At 36.6% G+C, this 13,013-nt stretch overlaps 1 protein-coding gene across 6 annotated transcripts in view; it reads right to left on the bottom strand.

The window, feature by feature from the left end:
• Positions 1–1,707: 1,707 nt before the first annotated feature.
• SLC25A21 (solute carrier family 25 member 21) overlaps positions 1,708–13,013 on the bottom strand; it is a 257,481-nt gene continuing 246,175 nt past the window's right edge. For 4 of the 6 annotated variants that reach the window (XM_039351812.1, XM_039351808.1, XM_039351810.1 and 1 more), the window contains exons 8-10: positions 10,784–10,965; positions 6,023–6,075; positions 3,791–3,877 (exon numbers count right to left, since the gene is read on the bottom strand). In XM_039351812.1, the coding sequence (XP_039207746.1) occupies positions 3,816–3,877; positions 6,023–6,075; positions 10,784–10,965 (297 nt within the window). In that variant the 3' untranslated portion in view covers positions 3,791–3,815. The other 2 variants (XM_039351807.1, XR_005557738.1) reach the window with 2 other exon arrangements.

Below are 13,013 nucleotides of genomic sequence, written 5' to 3'. Positions count from 1 at the left end.
CTACATGTTTTCCTACTTGAGGATAGAAATGGGGATGGCTACAGGGACTTTCTTGGCTGCACCCTAATTTGTTAATACCTAATTCCTAAAATCTTATGTCTCCTGCCTGCAATAAAGAATATGATGAGATACTACGTCAATAGTTGGTTGAAAAGAACCACTACTGATAGTTCTCTTTACCACTGATTTTAGAACAGTTGTTTTTCCAGTCACAAAATATATGACTTTGATTGGGATGCTTACCCAATAAGAAATCCTATTGAAAGGAACTTCTGGGGAAGAAATGGTGAACTGAAGATGACTCCATTGAAACTGGATTCAATGACCTTGTCAGAATAAAGAGCTGGCAAGTAGACTGGCTCTTTGTAATCCCTTTTAGGAGAAGGAGTGGACTTGAAATCACCCACAAGTGTTCCATACAGCTGCTCCTTGCAAGGAGATTGCAAAACAGCCATCTCTTGCCAATTTGGAGCTGTGGGAGATGAGGGAGAGTCATCTTTGTTCAAACTATGATTTTCATTTGTACAGACCCTGGGTATATGAATCTTTGGATTGACAGCTTTTATAGTCCCAGGTAAGTTTCCTTCAATCATTAGCCAACAAAGCTTGAAATACAAGTTTTGGAATAAACAGCAAAAGGGTGGTTAGAATTTTTGAAAAGATACAAATAGACTAAGGGTCCTTATAGATTTGAAATAAGAATTTTGAATTAATTTTAATAATCCTTCCTGTGGAAAAATGTTTTTGTTTTAAATTCTTTTTAAAAACAAGATAGGATGAAACTTGGACATTAGAGGGAAGCAAAAGGAGCTAAAGATTACAATTAAAGGAGAAGAACATTTAAACTGGCTTATTGATACATAATGGAAAAATATCTTAACACTGGATATAATGAAGTTAATTATAAGAGCGTTTGCCTTTAGAGTTTAAAGGATGTAATGGAACAGGAATAAACTTTACTGGATAAGACTAAAACTGATCTGAAAGTGGATTTAAAAATGACAAACTACAAGAAAAATGTGGAAAAAAGGTGCCATGCTATATAAAAAAGCTAGCTGATGTCTTGGTAATTGAAGGGATATACAAATAACAAACAAAGAGAATGACCTAGATATTGGTTATAAAAAGAAGCTTTTTAAAGCTTTGAAGAATTTTGTGGAAAAGAACAAATAAAAAATGAACAGAAATCAAGTTCTGGGACATTAAAATGACATTTGAAATGATTAAAGATCAAGATCGTTAAAAGTAAAAGGAAATATAAAATATAAAGATGTTTTAGTTGATCAAAGATACAATAGATATGTTATTCTCTCTAGTAATCCTTAATGTTCATTTGCTGACAAGTACTGAACAATGAGTTTTTTAAGGATTTGTTTATAGATAAGAGATGTAAGAAATGATGATGTTACTAAAACTTTTACACGTTGAGATGATTTCTTTCCTTTTTCTTTACTATATTCTTATTTTTATTTTCTGCAGAATTTTTTATTTTATGCTTTATTTCTTTTAGTTTGCATGTTTTATTTTTTAATGATAATTTTAAAAAATATATAATTATATAAAAAGTCATCCTATTGAAAGAAGTTAGACTTATATCTAAACAGCATGATTAATACTAGTGTTTTTCCATCACATTCTGCAAAAGCTATAGGCCAGGCAGAAAAACAAGTTTTTCTAATCATTAAAAGTAACATTTGGGGCTGGAGGTACTATCAAATGATTTTATTTTACTGCAAGATGTGGTTGAAAATATACTTAACAACATGTTGGAAACAAGGTACAGCAAAAAGCTATATATGTAAAGATATTTTATTTTTGAATTTTGAACATGCTAAATTAACAAAAAAAATAATAATAGAGAAATATCAGATATCCTCTGAAGACTTTTAATTCCTATATTTGAAACAGGTACTACATAACAAAACATTTTGTTGACATTAACCACCTAAGAACTTTTTTAAAAAGCCAGTATAATATAATCTAGGTAATGCTTATGTCATGCTTATGTCAATACAAATATTTTTAAAAAGAGTAGGATATCTCCATTGTCTTGCACATAATATGCCTCAAACATAATTATAAAAATACTATTTTTAAAAAAAGAATTCAGTTATAATTCTCCCTTTTCTTTGAAATTTTGAGAACTAGTTTTTTAAATCTATATTTCATAGTCTTTTGAATACAGTTTGCATTATAAATCAGTAATATGACATAACAAATGGAAAACAAAATGCAGCTTCAAATATTTGATGAGAGCAAATATTAAAAACCTTAAAACCAGAAGCCATAGGATAGTAGAATCGTTTTCATAGCCAGACTGTTGTATGTAAAGAGGATATTTGAAGGGTATGGGCTACCCTAAGAAGCACCTCTCTCTAATGCCTGTTAACTTTAAAGGCCATAATGGTGAGGCAGTAAGCAGGTCTTTCAATTTTAAAAAAAATACTGAATGGTAATGTTGTTTAGAGTTTTAAAGCATGAAGTATTTCAAATTGAGTAAAACATGAACTGACAATCAGCACAGTTGATGCAGACTGAATGGAATACATTATTTGACTGTCCAGCTTCAAGAAGGATGAGAATCATTAGTTTGTCAGGTCAATTTTTGGAGTAATTTTCAATAGCAGCTCCAAGCAGCATGTAATACAATAATCTGTAAGGAGGGCATACTTAATATTAAAACTTCTTTCTCAAGAGTGTGACATTGCATTACCTGTGATTTTTACAGTCAATAAGAGAGTTGCAAGTATTTGGACAAGTACAACAGCATCCAACTATTTGGTGCTATTTAGTGGTCATCTGAATTTTTGAAGCCCAGATCTGATAGTCCTATCATGAGTTGTTTACTTCATCAGACATGATAGCAATTCCAATTAAATTTAGTGGGACTCAGTTATGAGTTTAACTCTCCTCACCTTTCATGAATCTGAATATAAGAGTGGACTCTAAAATCAAGATTTCAGTTGTTATGAAAATGTTTGTTTATATCCTACCTTTGTTATTTTTATAAATAACTCAAGGTGACTAACATACTACTCCTTTCTCCTCCTATTTTCTCCATAACAATAACCCTGTGAGGTGAAATAGGCTGAGACAGAGTGAGTGGCCTAAAGTCATCTAAAATCATTGGCTAAAGGCTTTCATGCCTGTGAGACTAGAACTTACAGTCTAGTCTGGTTTTTGGGCATGCATCTTAAACAATAGATTTTTTTCTATCAATCAGTCAACGTGAAATTGTTCAAATTAACACTTTTAATTTGCTTGATAGACATACATTATATTCTTTTAAAACATTCCTTTTGTAGCTTTTACTTAATGGGATAGGTATTTGCATCTGGGTTGAAATATAATATTAACTTTTTTTCCTGAAGAATATTTACCATATTTTTCCATCTATAAGACGCACCCTTGTATAAGATGCTCTGGCAGGCGAGTTTCTCCACGCTGATCTGAAAGTTCGGTGGCCGACGATCTTGCCCCCTCCCCCCTCCCATTAGTGGCAAGACCACAGGGGCTTGACACCTGTACCAGGCAGCATGGCAATGCACACAGGCATGCCCTGGGCTGCGGAGGTTACCATTATTTTTCTGTGTATAAGACGCACCTGATTTTTGAACAGGGTGTTTGCAGGAAAAAATAGTGTCTCATACATGGAAAAATATGGTAGTATTAGGCCTTTCATAACCAAAGCCATTCATTTTGCACCATTGTACAACTCTCCCTTTCTTTTCTAAGCTTATAAATGCTGATGCACATATTTTTTATTTGATAGGAATTGTTTTACATTATTTTCAGTCTGAAATTAGTACTTCTGGTCACCAGTTTTCTTGAAGCCACCCGTAAACATATTCATAAACCAGCAGCATCACCGCACCACCTAGAAAAGAAAGAATTTTTTGGAATACAAAATTTAAGAAGTAACACATCATGGAAGGAATTCTGATTTTTCTATACCAATCAGTTGAAATTATATATAAATAAAGAAAAGTTTGGGTCTTGCAGTAGCAGACAGCTTGATGGGAATTTAATGAATGCAGAACATTAGATTATGTAATATTAGAATCCTATTTTAAAAACTAAAATACAAAAGGCAATTTTTCTATGCTTACCTGAACCATGAATATTTTTGATGGAAAATCAGGTAGGTTTTCATGTTTTCCTTTTCAGTTCCACACATATAACATTTTTGGTGCAGAACTTTGTACACACAATATGTATAATACACACAATGTGTACTATGAGAAAGAAGCCATCCAAATGGAGCAAAACTCTCTTAAATATCTTCACTGAGTCTAAGGCCAAGTTCATCCAACTGTCATTTTACAACAGATTGGGTGAATTTCCCTCATGGGAAAAATTAGGTATGTCTATTAGTTGCTTCATGGACAGAATAAACTTTTTATGAAGGGAATCTCTATTGTAAAAATATTAGGAGAAACTATTTTGTATACTTCACCTCTAAAAGGTATTTCAAATGAAACACTCTGATAGACCTTTTTAAGTTTACACCTTTGTATATGAAGTTCATTAGCTAGTAAGTCAACACAAAGAGAAAAACATTTTGTGTTTATTAGAAGGTGGTAATAGTTTCCTTGTGTTCATCAAGGAACTGGAAGTTTATTATCCTTGGAAGATCATTCCAGTTCCCATTGTGTATCTGATCAAATCTAATGACCCCAGTGGTCAACCACCATAGGAATATTTATAGGAGAGAAATAAATTAATTTTGTTGGTTCTGGTTTTAAACTTCGCATGCTGATACATAATCTGGGGAGCACAGGTGGTCCTTGCTTAATGACCACTCATACAGCAGCTGTTTGAACTTATGGCACTGAATGAGTGGTGGTTATAACAGTTCTTTGTAGTTACGGCTGTTGCGGAATCCCACAGTCTCATGATTCTGATTTGCAACCTTCCTTGCTGGTTTCTGACAAGCAAAGTCAATAGAGAAGCTAGTAGGAAGTTGATGGTAATGGCAGCTGGGACTTCTGGAACTGCTATTGCTAAGTGGTATAGACATGTGAGGCTTTGTTTTTCTTCAATTTATGAACACATCTCCCAATGATGCAGCTCCTGGTCCTAATTATCATCATTAAGCAAGGACTATCTGTATACAAAACTGTGAAATGAGTAAATAATATGTGAATCAATTTTTAAAATTCAGGATCAGATAAATATATCCACGTTAACAGTTTTACTAAGACAATCTTTTCCAACTATGTGCCTTTCAAATGTGTGGATTTGCACCTTTACCAATGGCCATGTTGACTAGGGAATCCTGGGAATCCACCTATTTGGAGGAAGTGCTGGATGGAAATATCCCAGCACTCAACTTCCCACTGTTCCTTCAGTGTGCTGATTTCCACCTATTAACTTTTGTATATACAATTAAAGGCCTATGTAACAACTAGAATAAGATAATAGGCTAATGACACCACTTGCCAAAAGATGTCAGCTTGATTTTGCAGATTAGCTATAACAAAAGGAAGATAAATTAAAACTATAATCTGCTTTGACATCTAGCAAATAGGGTAGGGATAGCTGGTTTAGGTATGTCCTTGTACCAGATTTTTTTTTCTATGTTCTTGCCTTAATTTACTGTTGACTGAGCAGTGAGCAAGTATGAGGGAGAGAAAGAAAGCAAAAAAACAAAACAAAAAACAAGAATAATATAGTATATAATAAGAAACGTATCAATCTATGTATTTGGATTTTGAAGTTACTGAATAAAAAAAGCTACAGTGGTACCTTGGTACTCATTGTTAATTGGTTCTGGAATGCATGATGAGTATCAAAAATAATGAATACCAGACACATTTTTCCTATAAGTGAGTCACAAGGCAGCTGACACTGTTAAGCTCTAGTTTGTGCAATGAGTACCAAACAAATGATGAGTACTTGGATAAAAATTTTACTTCAAAATGTGTTGAGTACCAAATTTGATGAGTTTCAAATCAGTTGAGTACCAACTGTATATACATAGGATCATGATAGCATTAAGAATGAATGAGAAAAGATTTACCTGGTCCTAGCCTCATGATCTTGGGAACCAATCCTTTGTACAAAGCTAGAAATCTGTAGAAAAACAATGAAAAATGTTAGTTATATTGATCAATTTTCTTAACTGCCCATCAGTCTGCTTGCAACAAAACTTGAACTTAGCTGGCTTATGTGCTTCTTTGAAAAGACAACAGATACTGAATTTCTGACAGAATATTTTAGTGAATAGTAGGGAAGTGTTGTCTTCATGCAAGGTTGAAAGCATTTTCTATCCTTTCTGAAGCATGCACACTTCTAATGGTTCTACTTTTAACTATGTTGTGATTGAGTTCTCCCTTTAGACTATTTGCATACATGAAGTTTGGAATCCTGGTGCTATATTGTTCCATGAAAACACCAAGATCATGTCCCGGATTAGTTGTATAGCAGTTCATTAAACAAGCAGATGATGCATTCTCATTCCTCTATAGGCTAGGATAGAATACTTACTAAAAAATTTTGCAGAAGGTTAGAAAAGGGGGAGGAAGAATGGCATTCTCTGAAATAGTTCTTAGGATGACTTTGATTCTTCTGAAGTCTGATACCATACTCTTTGATATATGACACATCTTTTTCTAGTCATTCTGTATAGTTTGCATACAGAAATAACCGGGTTCTTTTCAACCCACAGTTTTCCTTGTGACCTCTAACATTCTTGTATCTTGGTCTCCACTAACCCTCTTTGCAGAGAGAGCTAATAGAACTCTCTGAATGCTTTTCTCCATTTTGAAAGATGTTGGCAACCTGTCTTTCCTCAATCCCAGTTTGGGCAAGTAGAATTTTTTTAGTATTTACAATTGAAACAATTAAATATAGGCTAACTTGATGCTGAAAAAAAAAAGCCCACCTTTGCCCCAATGCACGAACTGATACTAAGATGTATAAACTGAATGGTTTGCTGTAGAACACTAGAATCTTTTCAGAACAATATAATAAGAAATTTGTAAATGAAAATTCAGAATGTTGGAGTCATTGGGTTATCTGGCCTGTTAGGCTGAGTCACAGCTGCAGTAGGCCAAGGTATGCGGAAGTCAGAAGAGAAAATAGATTGGCGTAAACAAGTTTGTGCCGTGCGGTGCAAGGGAATGTTGTTTTGGTGTTTGTTAGTGCCGTGTGCAACAGCTGTATAGTAGCGTGTGCAAAACAAAGCTAACACGTGTAATATGCTAATATGCTGTGTCATAACAAATGTGGTTGGTGTAAGGTGGTCACCAGGTGCTTATAAACCCGCCTTCTGATAACACAATAAAAGGGATGCTTCGTCTTTGTTCGAGGCTCCCATCCCGAGGAAACCACGTGTACGTGTCTGTTCTTCAACACCCATGGGAGACCGCTGGGCGCGAGAAAACCCGCAAATGGTGACCCCGACGTGATTCAAGTTTCTGAGCACGTCTCTGGGTACTGCAACTCAGGGCCGGTCGTCAGCTAGACGAAGCACCCTCCCAAAACTGCAACTCAGGGCCGGTCGTCAGGATAGACGAAGCACCCTCCCAAAATATTACATCTCTTGGTATCCTCTTACTTACTCAGCGGAAGAGCTCACTGCAACTCAGGGCCGGTCGTCAGAGCTAGACGAAGCACCCTCCCAAAACCGTGAGTATGGGGACAGAATTCTCTAAGCCTCAGGTTGCGCACCTCCCAGAACTTAGGGAATTGACCAAGTCATCAATAATTAAATCAGGAAAAACAATGGGAAAGATTTGCTGCTTCCCACTAAAAGGGATTTGATCCTCCTCTTAAAATATGTATATCTAAATTGCCTTGCATAGCCCGAAGGAGGATCCCTAAAAATGTCTGTGTGGGTTAAATTAGGAAAACTGTGACTGTTAACTGTTTCAAATCCAAAGGAAAAAGGATTTTAAAGTCTGCTAGAAATTCTGCTTAAAATAAGCCACAAAAAGGAAAAACCTCACTCTGTTTGTCTGGCCAACAAACAGAGTGAAGAAAAAGAATTGTGTTTGTTTGTTTGTATTCCTCCTTCTCTCTGTGTGTCTATCTACAAGAGCCTTTCGAAACTCAAGTCTGCTTGTATGGGGAAATAACTTTTTAAAGTTACTTTTCGTATCCTATCACTTATTGGTGATGCTACTATGAAACTTTTCTGCAACAAATAAGCATTTTCTAATCTCTAAAATGATGTGGTCTATTTTAGAATAAATGTTCTCCTACCCTTGGCAAGTTGCACACCTTAAAATATTAGGCTTTTAAAATTATTTGGAGTTTTCAGCATTTTCAAACTGCCTGCAAACTACCCCCCTTCCAATTCTTTTCCTGCTCTTTGTTCTCCAAACCTTTTGTCTGCCTCTCCTGGTAGAGTCTGTCCAGAAAGGGGGGGGGAGACCTTGTTCTTGTATCTTTCAGCCCTGAAACCCTCTCCCAAGCCTTTGGAAGCACAACACACAGACCCAGATGCTGCCTCCATCCATTTGAGCCATGGGATTGAGTTTGAATCCAGCCATCCACTAAAAAGCCACCATGCATCTTCCCAAGTCCTACCATTTCCCCAGCTGCCTGTGAGAGCTGCAGAAGGAAGGTGGTGCCACGTGAAGCCTCAGAAGAGAAAACTAAGACTGTGGGGGGAGGGTGGAAACTCATTGTAAACTTTTCTTTCTTGCCCCATTTGTATTGTAACAAGCCAGTTGAATGTATTAATGGAGAGATGGGAATATGTGGCAGAACAAATACTGAACATCTTGGACTTCTATCTGGTGGGAGGGAAAACTTTTCCAGAATGTTTGTATTGCCTGTTTTGTAGAAATAGCTGCATATGCACACACACACACCATTCACACCATTCAGAGTCTATCCACTCCACCTACCTTTAGTAAAGTTCCCCCCAGGCTGATTTTTGCTCTATTGCACCAAAGCTTTGTGGGACCAACTTCCAACAGATTCCAAGGGGGAGGGAACTAGGCCCCCTCAGGTGATTTGCAATTCATATGCCCTGACTAAGGAAGCAACAGGGAAAATCCCAAACTTCAGCCCTGAATATTTTGCACTGTTGAGCTCAGATTTGAATTCCTAGAACTCATTACGTGCAATTTAAAGAAAATTTAATAGACTGGCATATTGGACATTACAAACCTGGATGCACTGAATTAAGAGCTAAGGCAGGAAACAACCCTTGAAATTGGGCAGCCAGTGGTCATGTACTAAGGAAAACCATGGCTGTGAAGAATTTTGGGAGGTATGCAAACCTGACTGGAAGCTAAAGGTGACATCCAACATTTGAAAATGATTGGCACAGAATATTGGATACTATAAATTTCTTTTCCACCTAACAAAATTTTGCCCTGACTTTTAGAACTTTATGGGTGCAAGCTCCCCTTTTGGGAGCCACTAAAGGGATCTTTTTCTGCTGCCTCCATTAATGTCATATTTTTCTTTTTCTTTTTTCTTTTGCTTAACAGTTTAAAAGCTTGCCTACCAAGTCTCCCTGACCAGATCAATTTTAATGTCATATATTTACACACACACTTAAGTTAGCCCCCCCAGAAGGAAATATTAAAAAGGGCAGAAAAATATATTTTTCCTCAAAAGGACTTTTTAAAAACCAAACCTGGCCCCAAATCTATCTGCCCCAAACAAGAGCTAGGCCCATACAGATGCAAATGTAACACCATCAGAAAGTTGGAGCCAGAGCAATCAAGAAGACAAAAGAGAAGATCTGCATACCCCACCCAAACTCTAGGAGTCAGCCCCATCACCTGGGAAGCAGGATATGATAATGCAATTTCCTGAAGAACCATCTTTCTGCAATAAACTGTAATCTTCAGGAACTGTCACCCACCAACAGGTCAATTTAGTAACTACACCTATCACTGCAGTTCAGCAACCCCTGCTAACCAAACCAGCCTTCACTTTGCCAAGCGACACTGAGGATGACTTCCTATAAAGCGCAACCTCCTTATTTTTTAAATAAAACAGAAAAGTAGGAGATGTTGGAGTCATTGGGTTATCTGGCCTGTTAGGCTGAGTCACAGCTGCAGTAGGCCAAGGTATGCGGAAGTCAGAAGAGAAAATAGATTGGCGTAAACAAGTTTGTGCCGTGCGGTGCAAGGGAATGTTGTTTTGGTGTTTGTTAGTGCCGTGTGCAACAGCTGTATAGTAGCGTGTGCAAAACAAAGCTAACACGTGTAATATGCTAATATGCTGTGTCATAACAAATGTGGTTGGTGTAAGGTGGTCACCAGGTGCTTATAAACCCGCCTTCTGATAACACAATAAAAGGGATGCTTCGTCTTTGTTCGAGGCTCCCATCCCGAGGAAACCACGTGTACGTGTCTGTTCTTCAACACCCATGGGAGACCGCTGTTGGCAACCTGTCTTTCCTCAATCCCAGTTTGGGCAAGTAGAATTTTTTTAGTATTTACAATTGAAACAATTAAATATAGGCTAACTTGATGCTGAAAAAAAAAAGCCCACCTTTGCCCCAATGCACGAACTGATACTAAGATGTATAAACTGAATGGTTTGCTGTAGAACACTAGAATCTTTTCAGAACAATATAATAAGAAATTTGTAAATGAAAATTCAGAAAACTCAGGCCAAAGAAGAATTCTCTTTTAATTTCATATGTACTTTTTGAATTGTGAAGCTTTGAAAATGTTTGCTATTCAAATACTATGTAGAGAGATTTTTAATGACCTGATGAAATCTGCAATGTTGCATATTGCAAATCTGCAATGTGATTTTATGAACAAGCCAGAGTCCTAGATATTTACTGCTGAAATGAATGCTTTACCCTTCTTCTTTATAAACGGTTTTCATTGTTTCAAAACAGGTCCTGTACTTGATTTCTCCGGGCATGGGCTGTGGTCCTTGAATCCTACTCTTTGCAACATCAAAAGGGATGTTAATAATTGAGGCTATTGTTCCTGAGGCTAGCCCAATTCCAAACTTTCTCAGAAACTCCAGTGTTGGATCCTGGATAAATAAATAAGCAAACCAACAAAATAGCTGAGAGAAGAGAAGGAAAAGAATGACTGACATAAAATGAACCAAGTTAAAATAGGAACAGAAGCACCTCAATTGGTTAAAGACTATGAAATAATATGCATTTAATCAGAAAGCTTGCATGATACGACACACTCCTGCTATTCTAGTGGAACGCATTAGGACTTCCAATGCCAGGGCTCCTTTTCTTGACAATCCGATTGGCTATGTTTTTACACATGGTCTAAATTGCTGAAGTACACATTTCCTCACACAGGATTTATAAACACAGTTCATAAAAGCAAGACCAGTACAGCATATGGGGATGATTTGTATAATTGGGCTTCACAATGTACTTAGTATTACTGTATCAAAACGGGAGAAATCTAAGCACACTATTAGCTAATTGGCCAGAATATTTTACAAATGACAGCAACTTCCACCATGAAGCCTACTAAAATGCTCATTTGTGCACTGGACCCCCAAATGTTAAATTAAATAAAGGCTAATCTCGGTCTGCTGCCTTTCCCTCCAGGTTTTTTTTTTTTTTTTTTTTACATTTAGCTTTGCATGTAGCTGATGCGCTGTACCAAGGGGGCCTGGCTTCCTGCTATTAACAATCCAGCAATAGTGGAACTGCAGAGCAGATTTTTATGCTCTTCCGTATTAGGAACAATAGTAACTCATGAAACTAATTGGCTGAAGAATGTACAAAACATTTTGTCCAAAGCCTACAATTTTGCCCTGCTTTGAAAAATTCAGAAACTAGCTGTACAATCAAGCCAGTCTTGAAGCAATAGCTTTCTGCACGTCCTGACACAATCCAACAGTTCATACTTTTTCAGATGGCCTTCCTACCAAGGACATTAGCTTACTGAGGGTAAAATTTCTTTAATAAAGTTTTAATCTCATGTGTGTGAATACTGGAAATTGTGAGTGAATTCTGTTATGCTAAATTTGCTGTGGAGCCTATTACAGTATACAACTTTAAAAAAATCTTTTTCCATTTTGGGCCATGCAAGTACTGAGAAGCCCCTGCGTGCCTTTCAAATGTATGATGAAATTTGCTGAATGAAGGTCTTTCAATGCAATCTTTCCCAACTTGATGTCTTTCCAGATGGGTTGGATTCCAACTCACATTGGCTTCACATTGCCCTCACATTGTCCATATTAGTTGGAGCTGTGACAGTTGTACTCTATAGTAACTGCAAGGCACCATATAAAGAAAAATGTCTTACAGCAGCCTCATGGAGGAGGATGCCAGATTTGATGTGCTCCTCAATTCTCAAAAGTTGAACAAATATGGACAAACCTTGAAATTCAAACCAAATACATTTTTCATATTAGTAGCATTTGGGCTTGGAAATACATAATGTCCCAATTAACTTCTAAAAGACATATACAACTGAATCTATCAGTACTAGAATTAGTATTTCCAGGACTCAAATTGTAATGCCCTATCCTATGGGAACATAGTTTCAGTGCAAATCTGGTTTTCAAGAATCACATATACTGCCTACTTTCAACTTTTCCTATATAGAGATCCTGTCTCCTCCTGTTTATGTTCCTTTGTGAGCATAGCAACAGTTTCATTATTCTGATAGATATATTCTTCTAGTAAATATAACACAGTGCAATTATAGGTTAAAGGGCAAATACAAGTTAAAGGGTGTTTGGAGTTCAAACACTAACATTTGCTTGGTGAACTATTTGTCGGCTCCGATAAAGTCCATTTGTTCACAGGTACATTAACTTATCTTATGTAATACTATACTGCAGTTTTGGTTTTTTTTAAAAGCCCACCTCTGTCACATATGCACTCTGTAGCCTTAAGACAAGCCATTTGCCCTCTTAGGTCAACACTGTACTTCCAAGCAAAGTCAACTAAATGTCTTGAACATGTTTTTTATCATTATAATTTCAATTTTCAAGGCTGCTCACTTGCTGATGGCCTTGAGAGGTTTACAGGAGGTTAAAAGAAATAATAACAGCCAGTACAAGAATAAGTAAAAAATGATCATGTTCGGAGAAAAAAGAAA

This window comes from Crotalus tigris, unplaced genomic scaffold (genome assembly GCF_016545835.1).
Source record: "Crotalus tigris isolate CLP2741 ecotype Arizona unplaced genomic scaffold, ASM1654583v1 scf7180000018371.15429387391:27106975, whole genome shotgun sequence".
NCBI lineage: Eukaryota > Metazoa > Chordata > Lepidosauria > Squamata > Viperidae > Crotalus > Crotalus tigris.
Note: the sequence above shows the minus strand (reverse complement) of the source record. Positions and strands in the feature narration are given on the sequence as shown.